The sequence below is a fragment of the Mauremys mutica genome, chromosome 9 (assembly GCF_020497125.1).
Source record: "Mauremys mutica isolate MM-2020 ecotype Southern chromosome 9, ASM2049712v1, whole genome shotgun sequence".
NCBI lineage: Eukaryota > Metazoa > Chordata > Testudines > Geoemydidae > Mauremys > Mauremys mutica.
This window is the reverse complement of record NC_059080.1, coordinates 17,193,751-17,214,001: the sequence shown is the minus strand read 5'-3', so window position 1 is coordinate 17,214,001 and position 20,251 is coordinate 17,193,751. Positions and strand designations below refer to the sequence as shown.

The window sequence follows — 20,251 nt, the reverse complement described above, 5'->3', positions numbered from 1 at the left end:
TCTATAGTTTGATGATGCATCCATGTCAGATACCTGATCTGTGTTTTAGTTGGGACTGCTCGGATAAGTCGCATGTTATTTGACTTTGAAATTCACTTTCTGCAAATATTAGTGTCAGTAAAACTCAAATAACTCCAGTGTTTGTTTTAAAAATTTGAGCAAATATTTGTGGAAAACATTTTTATTTGTCACCCATTCTACTCATTAGGTGCCAGCAGGAGAAGCACCAGGTCTGGTACCAGCTTATTTGTTTGGATGTTGAGGGGAGGGGTGAGGGAAAACGGGTTCTACTCTGGATGCACATGACTGAAGTACACATACATCTTTTCAGGAGCAGGGTCTATGTACTTGTTTAGCTTTATGCACTGTGTGTAATCTCATTGCTTTCAGTGACAGAACTTCCATTGACTTCAGTAGGGCCAGGATTTCACCCTGATGGGTAATGTTAAGCACAAGCATTTTTGCAAGATCAGGGCCACAGTCTGATCTTCTTCCACTCCTATCTCCAGCCCTTCTTCCAATCAACCCTGTATTTATCCCCTCTCTTCCAGTTGCTGCTCAATACACTTTTCCAGGAAGCCTGTAAACTTCAGATTTCGCCTCTGAGTTGTGTTTACATAATGAAAGATAACAGGAGGGCAATAAAAAAAATGGACTAAGGAGGATATATGCCTAGCTTCATTGCTCAGTCATCTAGCAGGTACTTCCCTTTTCTGTGTAGATGTCCTCCTGTAGAATGTAAGCTTCTCAGAGCAGGGCTGCATTTTCACTTTTGTCTGGAAGGCACCAAGCATAGCTATGGTCTTAAATGAATACTAGCTGGGGAGACATCACAGCTTTTTTTAAACCAGCGTGCGGTGACATCTCCTTTTGTTAATGTTCAGGTTAATAAAGGCAAACAAGACATTAACTGTTGGTCTGGGTAATTTTTTTGTTCGAAAGTCATGTTTTCCTGTTCTTCAGATGCTAAGCACCAGCATCTCCTTTCATTCGGGTTTTGCAAGGGCTCAGCACATCTCCTGCCTAGGCCCAGGATTCTCATCTATTTGTGAACAATGACATTGGGAGATTTTCACGTTAACTGCACTATCATACCAGGCCTCATCTGGATGGGAATTGTGTTTTTAGGAAACATAAAATGCGACTCATGAATTCATTAAAATTCATGTGCACAGTAAGGACTTGATATTTTTGAACCCTTGTTCTTAAAGCTACTAGAGATATCCTCAGTTTAAATAAACATCTTACCACATAACTCTACTAGGGACTTGTATATCTAAGATACTTTTACCAAATAGACGTGATAAGGTAACAAGGCAGAATCAGGGACCTTAAATAATGTATGTGTGTGTGTATCATCAGTTTGGGATAACTTTTTGTTTTATATTTATGATCTGTGCAAGCAAATTCACAAACTATAGCAAGTAGCCTATGAAAAGCTTAAGAAATTTATTAGATGCACAGATAAAGTGCTGTTACAGAGAAACTTGTGTAAATAAATCTATTTTAAAATAAATAAGATACAGTTTTAAAAAAAACCACCTTTTGACTTCTTGTTTTAACAAAAATCAACCACCTAAGTTTTAAGGTCCAGGTGAAATATGTCGTAACTATAGCAGTGATCGTGATCTATATCAACTAATTGAGTCTCCTGTTTGTTTTAGGTCTCCCAGAAACAGGAAGGCTATTCCAAATGTACACATTAGACATAGTTCCTTTTACAGAAACATTTGTGTAATAAGTGTGGTTGCTCAAATACATGTTAAAATATTTAACAAGGAAACAATTTTCTCCTGATCCAGTTGATCTTTTAAACAAGATGATGAATTTATTCCTATGATGCAGCCCACAGGAGGGAACAGAAGTAAACGTCCTCCCTTAACTCAAAGCCATTTTGCTTTTTTTAAGGACTACACAATTGCATACGAGAGCAAGAATAGCCATTTGAGTCATCCCTTCCTTCAAGGTAGAGCCCAGTGATAAACCATAGTCTTTACTTTAATATATTGTTTTTGCCTTCATCTCAAAAGGTCCATTTGTCTTCAAATAAGATGCATGCTGGAAGCAGAGATTCCCTTGAAGTGTCTGACAATGGGATCTTTGCTTCTCTTTCCACCCAGGGAAGATCTTGTTAAACTGTCACTTTCTGAGTTTTGGATACTGCTATGGTTTTGTGCTCTGTTGTCCATAATTTCAGGCACTTGTGGGCTAGAATGGCTGTTTGTCTGAAGTCAATGCAATATGTTCAACACAGAAAAAATCACCATGGCTTCCTTCATACACTCAGGATTTCAAATTCTTCTTCCAACTCAAGCAGTTTATCAGTAGATTCAATAAGTTCTGCCAACAAAAATATAAACAATATTAATAGACATGCCTATTGCTTTTCACTTTGGAAGACTTTTTAGGGCAAGATATGCTGGAAATCACATTTAGCCTTTGTAGATAAATCTGGTGTTCAAGTTGCTACCGGTATTAACGAATGGATTAGCTAATCACATTGAGCATAAAACAATTAGTAAAGCATAGCTGCTCCACCTGTAATTATTTCTCCTACTGGTGCTGAACTATAGTCCACTCAAGTCAATACTGTACCTGCTCCTGACGTCGTCACTTCTGGTTTTGCTGGAGGTACGAAAGGAGGCCAATGGGCTGGATGATTTTGGACTAACTCAAACATCCGAAGACTCTGCTGCTTCAGAATCTCCTGAGGATAAAGCACTTTCTCTTAAAAAAAAGTTTCTCGTTAATGGAAAATCCAACAACAGATCTACTTGGCTGGTCAGTCAAAACAGTTACAAGAGGGAAATAATAATAAATAAATAAATTATGCCCATACGAAATGGAATCCTGTTATACTTTGTGCAACCCTCATTAAAGGTCATCATTTTACAGATCTACATAGAGTGAATTTCTTCAATCAGAAATATGTATGGAAGGTAGATCTCTCAAGCTCTACCACAGATTGTCAGACATGTTATAATTAGCTCTGATAAACAAAAACTATAGCTTGTATATATGTGCAGCAAAGTGGCACTAAAAGCATGAAATATTTTCCAATCTTTGAAAATATCAAAGAAATTATTCCTAATTAGATCCTTACTAAGTGCACCATCAGATGATAGGAGCAGAGGACAAACACAGCAGCTCCAAAAAGTAATGGATTTTGAAGGACAACTTTTGATCTCAGATTTGATCTGTTATTACTAAAACCAAGTTCTGCTGTACTTCAATCTGGTGAATTATTCTAACCTGTTTTTTTAAAAGGAGTTTGCAAACTGACTTCCTGAGGAAACCATCAACTGGTTTTAGGAATAAATATTTTCTGGAGTTTGAAGTCACTTTGCCCTCAGCCTACTTCCCACAATAAGTTGAGACCAGAGGTGAAAGTAAGCAGATACGGTCCAGTATGGCATACTGGTAAGAAAAGCCGACTATCGGCAGGGCCACTGATGGGGAGGGCGGGAACAAAAGGGGCAGAGGCCCCGGGCCCGGTGATTTAAAAGGGCCCAGTGTTCCCGCCAGTGGCCGGAGCCCCAGGGCTCCAGCAGCGACTTAAAGGGCTTGGGGCTCCCCACCACCACTACTACACCAGCGGCCAGAGTCCTGGGCCCTTTAAATTGCCACCGGAGCCCCAGGCAGCGGGGGCCGGGCTGCATTGAAGGGCTGGCTGGGGGAGTTTGGCCCCTCTCTTCCGGGGCCCAGAACCGCTCCTCCACACCTTGCCCAGGACCCTGGCCACTATGCATACCGGTAAGTCCATTAAGTTACCTTCACCCCTGCAAGGTGCCAAGTACTGCCTGCAGGGTGCACAACACCCTCAGCTCCCATGACTTGAAGGGATCCAACCCCTCAAAGAATCAGGCCTAAGTGACTCAGTGTAGCGAGTTAATTATAAGGCATAGGATATTTAATAATACATCACCATTAAACAGCAATAGGAGGTCTCAGGAAAGGAACTAGCCAAGACAGAGCCCAAACTATTGGTCATTCAGTAAGAATTGGCTTTTTAAAATAGTGTGTTTCTCTTTCCTTATATATTTCCTTATATATTCTTCTACATACCTCATTTAGCTACTGTACACTGACAGATATTTATGGGGAGTTTTCATTTACAGTTTTGTTGGTAAAATGTGTACCTAACCTGATGCAGATCAAATTAAAAGAATATCCCATTGTTACCTTTTGTACAAGACTACACCAGTTATCAAAGTCTTTTTCTTCTTTACAAAAGAAGCCCTGAAGGGAGGAAAAAAACAGATAATTTTTCCTCTGCAAGTTACATGCAATATTAGCAAATAAGGCAGAATTAAGCGACTATTTTTCAGTAGCACATACTATCATCATGTGTATGACCCAAAATATGTATCAGACTAAGGACCAGATCCTGAACTGGAGTAAAACAGAGGCCACAGGGGAAAAAAGTTGAAAAAACAAGGAACTGACATGACATTTGCCACTCATCATACTGAATGCTCTGCTCTTTTTTCCCCCTCTCCTGTTCATCTGTCTTATCTATTTCGATTATAAACCCTTTAGGGCAATGACTGTATTATGTTTGTACAGTGCCTAAGCAAATCTCAATTTGAGGCCTGTAGGCTCTACCAGAATGCAAATAATAATTGCAGCTCCCCTGAAGTCAATAGGGCCATGCCAATATACCACCATTGTCCATCTGGCTGCAAGTTTAACCTGCCACTGGGGATGAACTGCCATATACATGACGCTTCCAAAGGTGGCTGTATTGTTAATATCAGATTCAGTTCTATTACTGAATGGACTGGTTGGTTGTGCTTCTTCATGGTTTGAACATTTGCATAGTTAAATGTTACTAACAGCAGATAATTTCCCACTAAAAGTGATATTATTAACAACATACGTTTACATAATCTTTCATTCGGGAACTCAAAACACTTTACAAACATTGGGCCAATTCTGATCTTACACAGTGGAGGAGAATGAAGAGTAACCTTACTGGTGTCAATAGTGCGTGTAACTGGAATGAGATCAGAATTAGGGGCATTAAGAATTGTAATATCCCTATAAAGTATCCTGGACTGTAACTACTAATAGATTAGTAAACTGAGACGTAAAGGAGAGAGAGGGCCCTGGAATTCTGATTAAATTCCCTGCTTCAACCACTACACTACAATGGCTCTGCAAAAAGTGGAGCCTTCTCTATTACCAAAAATAATTAGCCACCCCCATTCAAATATCCAGTTTCCTATTGGAGGAAATATTAATCTCAGCAAAATTACTGTATAGTTTATCAATGAGGATAAATTCTGCATATGTGGACATTTTTTTTGTAGTCATTCATGATTCTGCTCAGGCAAATGCACAACTACCCTTATCAGTACTTATGTGCAGTTTTGTAATAGAAGTTCATGCTACATTTCTTCCTAACACTTACCAATGCTACGGAGGGATCCAAATTCATGATCTTCATTCGATGTGGGGTCTGCTGACAATGGAAGCTCTGGTCATCAACCGTACCGTTTTCCTCCAAATCTACAAAAATCTGAGTGGTGTGAGGATCCAAATAGATCAGCTCATTTCCTGTGCAGGTAAAATATATTTAATCATTTGTAATACCACTGAAGCTGGACTTGTAAGATAGAATTTAGATCGTCATCATGATTAAGATTGATTAGACTTTTGCTAGCTATGCATTCTGAAATTGGGAAATTCAGGAAGAGCGTGGCACCATATCTGGTATAGCTTACTGTGGTGATTTGTAAGACTTTTTACTTTGACCCTTATTTTCCTCCTTTATTTCCTAGAGCTAACATAACATTTAATACTTTTAAAATGTAAATTCTGCCATTCTACAGGTCACAGGATGACCACAAATATAATCTAGAACTCAGTTAGGCATTCAACATTGTTTCATATTTGACTCACTGAGAGATTGAAAGAATGAGGTCTGAATAAAAATACCACAGGTTTTATCCAAAAATGGATGGATAGGTCATGAATAGAGAGCAGTTATTCATAACAAGTCAAATGGGGTGAAGTTTCAAAAAAGATTAAGTCTAGCACTGAATGTTACTGTAACTGACAAAGGAAAGGCAAATGATTAAAATACATTGATGCAAGGCTAGCATTAAAAGACAGCAAGATCTAGTGAAGTTAGAGAAGTGAGCAGAAATCAAACAAATGAGCTTTAATCAGGGAAAATGCTGAGTTATACCACTTGAAGAAAAAAGTGAAGCAAAAGAATAAAACGTAAGACTACAGATTAGGAAACAATACAGGACTACACACTAGTAACATTTGTCTAATAAATTTGCCAAATACTATTCAACTAGCCTTTCATATCACATGAATCTTGCGGATGTTGTTACTTATTTCTATACCCAACTTCACTCTACCTTTCCTATAAAAGATCGTGTATTATTCTGGAGTTATCTAATTATCCATTTCTCCTACTCTCCTTATCTCTTTCCTTAACTACATTTTCCAGCAGCTTCAGTTTTACACTTCCTGATGTTTCTTCAGACCAGGCCCAGTTCCTTAGCCCATCAACTTATCTGTAATTAATTTTTTCCTTACCTAAAAATCCTATGAAATAGTAGGCATTATTTGGTTTCCCTCCTAATGCCCCCAAAGAATGTGGCATCTTAAAACATTCCTAGAGATTCAAAGGGGAAAAATGAAATTTTAGTTGTCCTGTATACTGGTATCAGAGATATCTAAACTGTTTGTAAATGACATGCAGCATAACAATCATTTCAGGGACAGCGACTCACTTTAAAAGCATCAATATAAATCGGATTGATGTGATTTATCCCCAGTCGTAGAGGTATAATGAGCAAAAGAGGTTTCCAGCCTGAGCAAAACCCTGCTGTGTTCTTGTTTTGACTGAGAGCACTTCTGTGTGAGAATGTGCTGCCACGTGCAGCACTGCTGCTCTGAGGAGGGCACCAACACATTTTTTCTGTGGGAGCAAGGAGGAGAGACGTGTCAGTTCGCTAAGGACTATATTATAAACATTTCAAATGAATGGAAAATTAAGATGCTTTTTCAGAGATCTTTCTTACAGAAGGTCCCAGCTTTTAAGGAGGGTAGTGTGTACATTGCGGCTGTATAATTACAAGTAATCCTGGTAGGCATAGACTAGGGTGCCAGGTTACAAGAAGATATTAGGGCTCAGGTCGATGACTAGGAGATGATGATGATTTACTAGATAAAGTTATGTTTAACCAAACAACATTTAGCACCAGAAGCTTTCTTGGGTAACTATATGTCTTGCTAGAGGATGGGGTAACAAGGTGATGCATAGTACTGGGTATCCCAAGAACTGTCCCACACACACCTTATTTCTCAACTAGGGTAATAAGTAAGGCCCAAAATGCATTTTTTTAACTACATTTTTTAGGGTACTTCGGCAAATAAGAAACTCTAATTTAAGTGAGAGCCAGTATTTGTAACTTACTGATGTCTTCAATGACCACAGTGTTGTCCATAGATACATAAACTGCTAAGGAATTCCATTCATCAAATAAAGCAAGCTTTCTGGAAAACAAAGGTAGTAATTAGTGAAAAAGTGTATTGTCATTCAGAAGCCAAAAGTGTAGCTTGGCACTCAATGCAATTCGATGGCTCTTGAATAAATATAAATAAATTCTTAACAAAAAACAGCATTCGTTGTATTTTTTTTATTAGTCAAAGTATAATTATGACGTAGAAGAGAATGCAGAGATAGCATGAAAGTGAACTAACTTGTGTGAAAAATTTCTTGGCTCATTGCCAATAGCAAAGCAATTGAACTCTACAACTTGCTACTTTATATTTATTATTATTTTTATTATTTGTGTTGCAGTCACACGTAGGGGCCCCAGTCATTGGACCCCATTGTGTTAGGTGCTGTGTAACACAGAACAAAGAGACAGTCCCTGCCCCAAAGAGCTTACAATCCACTCACACATGAGTAACCTTAGGCATGAGTAGTTCCACGGAATTCAGTGAGATTACTGATGTGCATAAGTGTTGGTAGGATCAGGCCATAAATCTGTCATAAACTCAGTCCCAGACCAAGTGAAGAAAGAAAAGCTGTACGAGAAAGTTAAGTCATAGACACTATGCTGAGTCTGCTATACTTTTTTTTTTTTTATGTAGTTCAACAGAACATCCTTAAATGAATATACTGGCTTACAGCTCTCTGACTATGTAAACCACTATCTAGGTTTCATTGTTAAACTCTAGTTAAAGCAGCTAAAATTAAATATAACTTGTAGGCTCTCAAGCGATTAAAAAAATTAATCGTGATTAATTGCTCTGTTAAACAATAATGGAATATCATGTATTTAAATATTTTGGGACATTCTCAAATATATTGATTTCAAATACGAAGTGTATAGTGTTCACTTTATATTTATTTTTTATTACAAGTATTTGCATTGTAAAAAACCCAAAATAATATTTTTCAATTCATCTAATACAAGAACTGTAGTGCAATCTCTTTATCAGGAAAGTTGAACTTGCACATGTAGAATTATGTACAAAAAAATCTGCATTCAAAAATAAAACAATGTGAAATTTTAGATCCTGCAAGTCCACTCAGTCCTACTTCTTGTTTAGCCAATCGCTCAGACAAACAGGTTTGTTTACATTTGCAGGAGATAATGCTGTCCGCTTCTTCTTTACAATGTCACCTGAAAGTGAAAACAGGTGTTCTTGTGGCACTGTTGTAGCCGACGTCACAAGATATTTACATGCCAGATGCACTAAAGATTCACATGTCCCTTCAGGCTTCAACCACCATTCCAGAAGACATGCATTCATGCTGATGACGGGTTCTGCTGAATAACAATCCAAAGCGTGTTCATTTTCATTATCTGAATCAGAAACCACCAGCAGAAGGTTGATTTTCTTTTTTGATGGTTTGGGTTCTGTAATTTCCACATCGGAATGTTGCTCTTTTAAGACTTCTGAAAGCAAGCTCCACACCTCATCCCTCTCAGATTTTGGAAAGCACTTCAGATTCTTAAACCTTGGGTCAAGTGCTGTAGCTATCTTTAGAAATCTCACATTGGTACCTTCTTTGCATTTTGTCAAATCTGCAGTGAAAGTGTTCTTAAAATGAACAACATGTGCTGGGTCATAATCCGAGACTGCTATAACAGGAAATATATGGCAAAATGTGGGTAAAACAGAGCCGGGGACATACAGTTCTGCCCCAAGGAGTTCAGTCAGAAATTTAATTAATGGTTATTTTTTTAAATGAGCGTTATCAGGATGAAAGCATGTCCTCTGGAATGGTGGCCGAAGCATGACGGGGCATATGAATGTTTAGCATATCTGGCACGTAAATATCTTGCAAAGTCTGCTACAAAACGGCCATGCACATACCTGTTCTCACTTTCTGGTGACAGTATAAATAAGAAGAGGGCAGCATTATCTCCCTTGAATGTGAACAAACTTGTTTGTCTTAGCGATTGGCTGAACAAGAAGTAGGACTGAGTCAACTTGTAGGCTCTGAAGTTTTATGCTGTTTTGTTTTTGAGTGTAGTCATGTAACAAACAAACAAAAAAAAATCTACATTTGTAAGTTGCACTTTCAAGACAGATTGCATTACAGTACTTGTATGAGGTGAATTGAAAAATACTATTTCTTTTATCATTTTTACAGTGCAAATATTTGTAAGCAAAAATACACTTTAATTTCAATTACAACACAGAATATAATATATGAAAATGTAGAAAAACAGCCAAAATATTTAATACATTTCAATTTGTATTCTATTAACAGTGCAATTAACTGATTAATCTGGATTAATTTTTTTAATCGCAATTAATTTTTAGTTAATCACGTGAGTTAACTGCAAATAACTGATAGCCCTAATAATTTGTTTTATCACTCTACACTGTCAGTATAAATAAATAAATAAAACTAACCTACTTATAAACATGATTTTTTTCATATAAAACTTTTGTAGAAGAAATGCAGTATTTTTCTTACGTATCTCACGTGTTTTATTTAGGGCCAGTCCTACCTATGCCCCTGTCGGACATAGACAAGTCATGTGACTCAAATAATCCTTGTATATAATTGAGTAAAAGCAGGACCTCAGTTCAGACTATACATGGGTTTAAGCCAACGCCTCCAAACTTTACATTGTTTCAAAAATCAGAACTGGGGGTCATCACTCTTAGACAGCTATGCTGCATCTGAATTGAACTATTCAGGGTAAATACATTCTAAATATATATGTATGTTTTGCTTACTTTAGCACTTGTGCAACTGTATTTGGTCCAAACCATTCTCCAATCGACTTCCCCTCTCCTACACCCATCTGTGCTGTTTTTATTAGAAACAAAACACACAGAAAAGAGCACAAATATCAGGTGATGACATGTATTAAATGGCACATCCTATTAATATTTTGTTGCACACATTTTACAACTATTGTAAAAGATTTACATGTAATCAGATTGATATACTATCTGTTCTCTTTTTACAACTGCAATGAAGATTAGTTTCCATAATTGAGAAGAAGCCTCTAAACTGCATTCTGATATCCCTCACTACAATCTATGGGCCAGTGCAAGAGAATCTATGTTGATAAGCACTAATTTAATATTATTAAAGTCTGGTCCCTAATAGTCACATATTCTATCCAGAGCTAGTTGTTATTTCTATTGTACATACTGGATTTAGACCTCAGTATATATTTGGCATGCATTAAATCTTCTATATATACTTATACTTTGTCTCCATAATCCTCCTTTTGTTTCATGATTATATATTTTAAAATTAATACATTTTAAAGACATTAGCAACTTGAGTCATACAAAGCCGATGATACCTGCCCTTACCCATTTGGTGGATAGAATAACAGCAATCTTTTCTGTCTATGAAGCATCGCAGGATCTTGTGATATTCCTCAGGTTGTTTTTTGTGTGTCTCCCACTGCCAGTCTTACAGGGAAAACGTTATATAGATTAACTGACATACTCCAAACTCTGTCTAGCATTTCAGACTACGCAATCATGAGTGGAGCTTTCCCCCCCAATTTACACCAGTTTTACTGAGCAAAGTTTGGCCCCAGAGGGCAACAACTCTTTAGAGGCAGCATCGGGAGAATATTTAATAAAGAAAAGGTCAAGAAGATGCCAAAATAACAGTCTCAGCTTCTCTCAATAGGAAGATGTGTGTCGTTCTGTCACAGAACAAGTGCTGAATTTATCCCTGAATGCTAAATAAATATTTTATTTTTAAAAAGGGAAGAGACTGCTTTTCTAAAATACAACATGGACCAAGAATGTTTTCACAAAAATCCTGATAGTCAGAAGGAGACAATAAGAACTTGGCTACACTTTTTTTGCACCACTTTGCTGTATCAGTTTAGAAACAGATATAGTTAAAAGTGGCACACGCTTTACTGTGGACTAAGTTACAGCAGTATATAGGTGTCCACAGCAGGGTCTGTACCCATTTAACTGTACTGGTATAAACTCACATCCCTAACCAAAACAGCTGACTCAATACAAGAGCTCTAATGTATATTACGCCTAAAATTACGCTGGCTGTAATCCTGGAATGCTCAGACAGGTGTATGGGTCCACACTTAGTGAATTCTGTTGCAGGATTGGGACCTTAGGCTGGAGGTAGGGAAGCTATCTGCATATTTGCCTATAATTTGCAGTATTGTTGTAGCCATGTTGGTCCCAGGATATTAGAGAGACAACGTGGGTGAGGTCATATCTTTTACTGGACCAAGCTATCAAGCTACAGAGAATTCTTCTTTATTTTGCCTATAAAGCAATTAGTACAATTTGGGCACCACATAAACAATGAACAAAATGACAGGAAATCAGTCAGGCAGCAGCAGTTTCCACCCAGGCACCGGTCTCATTATTTGTCATGCAAAGCTCTATTAAATAATAAAGACAGGAGTCCCACTTGGTAAACTCTTTGTTCTCATTTTTCTGCTGAACGACCAAAACAATTCACCCCTGCTGGGTCAGAATGAAACACTGACAGTTTCCTCTTGTCTGGAGACATCATTTACTAGTCATTTCTGTCAATCATTCTGAAGAGACTTTCACTAGTTACTTTAGTCCTACATCTCTCAGTGGATGTCTATTGTACTGGGCTTTCACACCAACGTTAAATGTCACCCAAATAACACAGAGCCTCCTAACATATTTCACAAAGGAACAATATGCTCACCCCTTCCTAAATGCCTGCAAATCAGGGCCTGTGCCAGCATCATCTGTCCACATCGCAGCATGCATCCCCAGCCAGTATCGGATGAAGGGCCTGTGCCTCCTATTAACAAGAATTATTACAATTAATCTGGGTTCTTGACTGAAATTAGCACCACAAAAATCAAATTGTTGAAATCTAGGTAGTCAAGAAAAGTTCGGCTCTTTAACAAGTGTCCTGTGGATGAAAAGAAATGGAGAAAAAGATTTTTAGCACCAGTCTGGCTTCTAGATAAGTGTTCAGGATCTGCCAAGCAGATCTGTGTGGAGACCAGTATTGATACAGCTCAATAGAAGCAGAATTCTTTGTTGATGCAAGACAAAAGGCAAAGAAGCAACCATGTTTACCAAACTGTGCCAAATTCAAGGTAAAATGTACAAGCCTATTTGCAGGACTCTGTACACGGTGCTAAGCCAGACCTAAACTCTGCAGTGAGGTTCTATGAGCACTATGAAACCAAAACGAAAGATGGAGGTGTAGGCAATGGACCTAATGGAATTCAATATGGAAAGAGTAATGCAATCAGTACAGTAACCTCCATATTTTAATATTACATTATAATCTTCCCTCATTTTCAGTTTGCAATATACTAAAAGTATACAGGCAAGTTGCATCTTAGGCGCATTTAACATACACGAATTCAGCTTTGCGCAGTTGGCAAAAACAGGGGAAAAAAAACAATATAAAAACTGCATCTGTAGTGCGGGCGATTCCACCCGCCATTCAACTCAATGAGTGTTTCACTATACGCGGTTTTCGCTTTATGCGCTAACCGCGGAACAGAACCCCTGTGTAAGATAAGACTTGCCTGTATATATGTGCATATATATTAGTAAATGCGCTGTATAAGCTTTGAGGCTTTGAAGCTGGAGGTTTTAGCATTTAGGTAGGAAGCAAATACAGATTTTGGCATCTGGTGAAACACTGGACACAGTCTGGATCTGTGGAGCAAAGAACACTGGTTGGATGTAGTGAAATAATAAGAATCTAAGATTATTAGGAAAGGTCACACCTCTCCAAGCTATTGCTTCAAACTGTCTGCAGATTCAGGAAGACAATATTTTCTATTTGTTTATGTTTTAAGCCTGTCTTCACAATCATGAAGGCTCGAAAGATAAATCAGTTTAAACTGAACGCTTAAGATTCTTAAGCACAGTTCTGCATCAAGAAGTGGATTATACGGTAAATTCCAAGAGTTTCCTTTATTTGTTTCTATTTAATTTAGTGCTTGAGAAAGATGCTAAATTGACTGTCCTGGAAATCTATCAACAGAACAGGCAGTGCATGGACAGTGTTCCATCAATCTGTTTCAACTCTGTAGTAGAAAGACTACCTCTAGTGGTGAATGGTACTTACTCTCTAGTAAGATTGCCAGTAGTGTTGTCAATTATGCCAATTGTGGTGGTTTTTGCAATCGTGGCAGAGACCACGAAATAACGGGTTTTGGGCTCTACCCACCTGAGCTAGATATAAATTGGCAACCTAAAGGTAAAGGTTCTATCCCATTACCAATCCCATAGCTTATCCAGTCAAAATGTTTCTTTGGGTGATGATTTGGGAAATTAATTTAATTTAACCAGACAGTTTAAGTAGGGTTTTTTTATTCCTTTAATGTGGAATTATTTTTAGTGTGTGAATAAACAGGTTAAACTTATTTCTTGCACAACAGATCTACTGTGCATTCCCCATTCATTTGAGAAACATTTACAAGTTATTTCCACTGTTAGTATAAACACAAGGTCCAAATTTTCTACTGGTGTAAGTAAGCACAGCTTTCAGTACTAGGGAATCTGGCCCACTATTTCCTTTTGGTTTTCAGAAGGAGTAAAAGTCATACCTCTAAGTCCTCTAATAATTTAGAAGTCGGTAAGTTCATATACAATAATTTGATTCCTTCCACTTTAAAATTTGCAACAAGACAACAATACAGAAAAATTGGGCTGTTCACCCTAAAGCATACCCACCAATTGGTGAAAATTTTCTTCTGTATGTAAACCACAGACGAGCACTTATATCCAACAATAATTTAGATTTGTCTAGAATTAAAAAACAAAGCCATATTAAACTACCAACTCCTAACTGCAAAGATCATTTGGCATTAACGCAACATATAGAATATACAGGAGATGTCTATTTACTTTCAGATACAAAAATAATACATGTATCACTTTAAATATTCAGCGCACTTTACATATACAAACTAAACAAAGTCTATTGGGTAAGCATGAAGTAATTATTAGCCATCAAAGGTTAAGAGAGTAGCATTTCTGTTTTGAATAGCTAAGCTACACTTGAACCAGCTACTGCTATGCAGAATTATTCCCTCTGAACAAAATTACACACAGGACAAGAAACTTGGAGAATTTCTACTAAAAGGGACCAAGTTGGGTCTGAAGGAGGAAGGATGAGCCTAAGTGCATAGTCCCTTGCAGAGAGAAAACAAAGTGAGATGTCCACTCTCCATGGTATCTTCTCCCTCACACTTGCAAGGATTTCACCACCTTAGAACATGTTAACCTTGAATACCGCAGAGATAGGTGGGAGCATGTCCAGGCAGACCAATGAGAGCCTTGCTACTCACTGGGGAAGGAAGACCACAAAAGTCACAGGAAGATATTGACTAAAACGCCTACAAACAACATCGGGTTTTTGTGCAAAAGCCATGGCACTCTGGAAATACCCTGGGATATGTGCAATTTCACTGCAAATCTCAGGAGATGGACCTTGCTGGTTTGGAGAGCCATACCTAGTCTTCCCCCCACCCATCCTTTCCCTAATAGGATAATGTGACAAAAAATTTCCACATAGACTATGATCTGCTCCCTAGCCTAGACAAAGTTTATTGTTCACCATATACTGTCTAGCTAGGGTGACCAGATGTCCCGATTTTATAGGGACAGTCCCGATTTTTGGATCTTTTTCTTATATAGGTTCCTATTACCCCTCACCCCCTGTCCCAATTTTCCATATTTGCAGTCTGGTCGCCCTATATCTAGCACAGTGGGAGCCAACATAACTCAATAGACAAAATAAATAAACCTGTGACTAGTTATACATAACCAATCACCAGTACGATTGAACAAACGAAATCCTCTAAACTGATAGTTTATCAGGCTCTATTTATTCTGTTTATTCCAATTCCTGAGCACAATCTGTGTCATTTTAAAAACTCTGGAGTGACATTCAACTTTGACATTAGAATTACTAAACCACTAAGCTGGCCAAGAAGAGTAAATAACAGTATATTTTTGCAAAAGAATTTTTTAAAAGATTAGGTTGTAGTCAAATGGCACTAGTTTTGTACCAATCTCATCAAAATGTTTATATTGACTCTACAGCATTTTTAATCTCTCCAGTTTTAAAAATTAATATTTTTTTTTGTGATTTCCAGGATTCCCTCAAAGGCACTCTACAATTCTTGAGGATCTAACTATTTACTGCCTTTATCCCCTTGTTGTTTACCTTGGACTGACTTCTCCTTCCAGCCATTATCAGGATTCTTCAACAGTATCCTAGTGCCCATCAACACCACTACTGAGTTGACTGCCAGGATCCAGGAAGTGCAACACAAGGTGCTACCCCACACACTCTCCAAGGAACAAAAACCAGCCCTACCCTCTCATTCCTGTGTGGTAGGGTATTGTGCTATAATTACACTGCAGGGACAGCTTCTAGGGAAAGTGTTTATTTTTATCAAATTAAAACAAAATATGCCTCAGAAAGATAAAGTCAATTTTTACTACTTAATTTTAAAAACACATTAACTTTCAACTGAGAATCTCATGCTGTAAGAAATTCATAAATCCAGCATAATGGATTTGTTGTTGTCTGAACTAGTGTAACAGACTTAATTTTTTGGTCTCCTGATACTGTTAATTGCTGATTCATTGCCTTTACTTTGTATTTTAAAATGCAATTTATCACCAAGAGCATGTGGCTTCAGTGTATGCTTCTGATTTACAAAGTTACTAAGGATATGACTGATATTTGCTGCATCACCACATCCAGTTTTAAAATGAGCTACAGTAGATACTCAGCTGCCTGCTCCTTTCTTATAAGAGAAACTTTAAAGAGTATTGTCAGGATTTTACTTATTTTGGTGGGAACATTCTGTGTGAAAAATGTTTTCTCCATAGCTGATTGTTTAATACCTGTGATGTTATCTTTCTTAAAAAGTCACTTATTCCATGACATTTGATTACTAGAAATAACCCACCTAATGAGAGACTAATCTGCAGGATAAGCATGCCCTGTTTGCAGAAACTGTGACAGATGCTGCACTTGCTACTTTGGTAAACTTCCTACCAGCTAATTTCATATTAGGGTGACCTCCACTGTATATAGTTGGTCTACTTTTTAGAAGTGAGTTTATTTTTGCTCTCAGATTTATGTAGTGATAATGTTATGAACACTGAGGAAATGTTGTGGCATATAAACTATGAAAGTTGTAGCTAGATTGTCATTATAAACATACCTGTCTTAAGGTGGTATTGCCTTCCCAAAATCCACACTGACCCATCTGTTTCTGGAAATTCTTCTAGGTATTCCGATAAGACAGTGGTCTGGTTTTCACACTTGGATAAAACTGAACAGGAACACAGAAAATTCAAACTCCATTTTGTTCCCTTGGTTCTTTCTGGAGCATGTTGAGTTCTTATAGTGCAACTAGCTCCAACCAGTGATCTAGTCCAGGGTTTGGGGGTTTTCTGACCAATACTTCATTCTAGCAGCAGCATTTACCCCGTTTTCCCTCTGCAATATGCACTGCCATTAAAATGGACAGCGTTTGTTGCAATTTTGTATTTTAACTCTCCAGAAGCTCTGGGAGACACTATGGCTGACACCTGGACCCTCGAGCCCAGGGAGAAATCCTGGTGCTATAGAAGCATATGGCAGTTTTTGCCACTGACTTCAATGAGGTTAGGCTTTCACCCAAAGTCTAGGTGAACAATTTATGTCCCAGGCCTGCACTAAACACAGTTAACTTTAAGCACATGAACCGTTCCACTCATTTCAATGTCATTACTCTTTCTTAAAATTAAGCATGTGCCAAGTGTAAGTGGGACTGGAGCCTTAGTCTGCTAACAGGAGATTTTGGATCTCCTATTCAGAAAAAATACTATTATTCACCATAAAACTTATTTACTTTAAGATGAATAAATATAACACTTATATTGATTCATTCTATTATGGAAGTTCATTTGATTATGATTTTTGGTGGGAGTTTATGGAAATGAAGGAATTGCTTAGTTTTACAGCTGAAGAGTTATTTTTATTTGCTTTGATTATTTTTTCTTTCAAATGACATATTTAAGAAATACACAATGAACTGATGTTTAATTATTAAATCATAAATATACATGCTAAATATGTTTAAGTTGCATGTAATATTAATATTACTAAAGATTTCTAGGCTCCACTCAGGATTACCCATTTTGCTAGGCACTGTACAAACACAGAAAAAGATACAGTCCTGGTCCCAATGAGTTTACAATCTATGACCCAATCTTGAAAACACTCTTGCATGCAAGTTAATCCTGTGTCTTTCTTTCCTAATTGCCATTAATAGCAACTATACACAGCCATGCCTCTTGCTGTAAAATAATTAAATGTGATTACACAATAGACTATAAAATACACTGGCTTAGAACAAAATGTCTACAGAAAATATAAAGTTGACATTCTGGCCAACGTTTTAGAATACTTAGTGCCATTTTAACTATTAGATAAATTAGGTCCAAAATGTAGGCTCTTTGTTGAAGAAAAAAGATTTTACCACAACTAGTAACATTTTTCATGACGTTTTTAAAATGCCAAACAAAAGTTTTATACTATTTAAACATTTCTTAAAGTATTGAAATGTAAACATGGCACCATTTGTGTAAGTGCCTGAAAATCAGAAGTCAAAACTGACTATACTCAGAAAGTGAAACTTACCAAGTTTTACTGTCCAAGGTAAGCAGAGTGCAAAATTAAACAGCATAAAGAATAAAAAATATTGACTTTGAATTAATTTTAAAAATATTAGGTAAATAACATACTTAAGGAAACATGCAGTTTTAAAAATATTATACTTTAGAGAATACCTTAAAGAGTTTCACACAAACCCTCCTCAGATTAGGGTATATTAACCAGAAAATTAGCATTCAGGCATCATGTATAATATTTTTCTATTCAACTGGAATAAATGATTGCTAATTACTGTAAAACAGTGAATGTTAACTATAGGTGTGTGTGTATGTATATACACACACCTAGACCTGCTTCTATGGGAGCCAATCGGAAAAATCCAGGGCCATAATGAAGGATTCACTTAATACCAAGACATTTACATGCCTAATCAAAATGATTTCTGATATCATAATCTAGCGAATGCATACTGTGTTGACACATTTTATTTATTCCAGCCAGTTGGCAGTCACAATTGTCAAAGGATCAGCTTCAAGGCTGCAGATAAGTTGATGTCAACACTATGCTAAAAAGCTTGAAGTAAATATCCATGCAACAGTATCTATTGGGTTTCCGGGAATAGATGCTAACGCCCCATGCTAACGGAACCCCCCCCCCCAGCCTAAGGGGAGCTTCCACAGGGCCTCAGAAACCCACTAATTGCGGGAGACAACTAATAAAAGAACAGGGACAGGAGTGCGGTCAAAGGGTCATAAGAAGGGAGCCTGACGGGCAGACTTTAACACTACAAATCCAGGCCTAGACCCTGCAATTTCCTGAGTGTAGTGACAGGACTTAGGTGAATTACATACTTTGAATACTTCTAAATTACCCAATAAACATATCTAAATATGACAACTATACAAGTGGATTTACTCAGCTCTATTTTTTGTCCTAAGACTTATATTAAGTGGACACCAACACCTAGTTTAGGCTCCATAAAGTGCCACAGGACTCTTTGCTCCTCCATATTTAGGTTCTGTAAAGGAGTTTCACAAAAATTTACTACTGTACTGCATAACATTTTAATGTTAAAGCTGTTAAGTTTTTAATTTAACCATTCTACTGTAAGATTTTCAGCAAAGAACACCAGAAATGGAAAGGTGAAACTGACAAATGTGTTTTCATTGGTCAGCTGACTGAAGTGCAAAAAGTAAACAGCGTGGATGGAAACAAAATCAACTCTGCACTTTTTAAAAACAATCTAAAGATGTTCTTAGTAACTGATCTAAGGAAACTCCGTGGTGTTTTTAATCAACGTTATTTTCACCTGGCTGGACAACCAAGTTTGTGAGCGGAGTCGAGACCACTGAACGATACAGTGAAACCTGCTAACCGCAGCCACCTGGCCCAAGGGCTAATCCCATTTCAGTCCCCACGACCGCTGGTGCCGCAGGTCCCGGCCTGAGGCCCCCGGAAGTGTCCTTATGGCAGGACCGACAGTGACACTTCGCCACTGGCTTGTGTCACCTCAGGGCGTAACAGCGGCGGCTGCTGCCATCTTCCTCTAGCGCGGCCCCTGCCCGCGGCACAGCGGGCCTGGCAACCCCTGCCCGCCCCGAGCGCCCAGCCGTGCGGGGCAGCCCAGCCCAGCCCTGCCCGGGGAAAGCAGCCGCGGGCGCCGGCCGGGCTCGGAAGCCGGCTCGGACTCGGAGCTCGGCGGGCGCAGGATCGGGGCCCGGAGCTGCCCTTCCCGGGAGCTGGGCCGCGTCCCAGCGCCACGTCACCCCTGGGCTGTCGCCGCAAGCGGCACCCGCCGCCCGCCCGGGCCTGGGGCTCCCGCCCGCCCGCGACCACCGCCCCGGGCCCGGATCGGAACCGCCCCGCCCGCGCCCCAGGCCGGGCCCCCTCCCCATTCTCCCGCTGTCCCGCCCGCAGCGCCCCATCCGCCGCCCAGCCAAGCCCCCGACCCGCCGCGGTGCCCCCCGCCCCCCGTCTCCCCTCACCGGACTCCATCCTCCCGCTGTCACCATCCTCCCAGCGGACACGCGACACGGCGGCGGCCGCGGGGCACGCTGGGAGTTGTAGTTCTGCGGTGAAGGGGACGCTCCGCTCCGCCCCGCCCCGCTGCCTCCCGGGCCGGCCTGC

The 20,251-nt window shown here is 38.9% G+C and overlaps 2 protein-coding genes across 3 annotated transcripts in view; one reads left to right on the top strand and one right to left on the bottom strand.

Annotated features, from left to right (window-relative positions):
• Positions 1-16,194, top strand: part of COL4A6 (collagen type IV alpha 6 chain) — a 214,516-nt gene extending 198,322 nt beyond the window's left edge. Inside the window, exon 46 of the mRNA XM_045030256.1 lies at positions 15,606-16,194. Within this exon, the coding sequence (XP_044886191.1) occupies positions 15,606-15,644 (39 nt within the window). The 3' untranslated portion in view covers positions 15,645-16,194. The remainder of the gene's footprint in view (positions 1-15,605) is intronic.
• ATG4A (autophagy related 4A cysteine peptidase) lies at positions 1,435-20,244 on the bottom strand. Of its 2 annotated transcripts, none has more exons than XM_045030257.1 (13): positions 20,110-20,244; positions 16,689-16,799; positions 14,179-14,250; positions 12,179-12,277; positions 10,822-10,923; positions 10,231-10,303; positions 7,439-7,518; positions 6,753-6,940; positions 6,556-6,634; positions 5,414-5,559; positions 4,183-4,239; positions 2,596-2,707; positions 1,435-2,340 (listed from the first exon to the last, which is right to left on the bottom strand). In XM_045030257.1, exons 1-13 carry the CDS (start codon positions 20,117-20,119, stop codon positions 2,276-2,278), a joined length of 1,194 nt encoding a protein of 397 aa, XP_044886192.1. In that variant the 5' UTR covers positions 20,120-20,244; the 3' UTR covers positions 1,435-2,275. The 2 variants fall into 2 exon arrangements, with proteins under 2 accessions (XP_044886192.1, XP_044886194.1); XM_045030259.1 differs by lacking the exon at positions 20,110-20,244 and adding an exon at positions 19,434-19,563.
• Between the last annotated feature and the right edge of the window lie 7 nt (positions 20,245-20,251).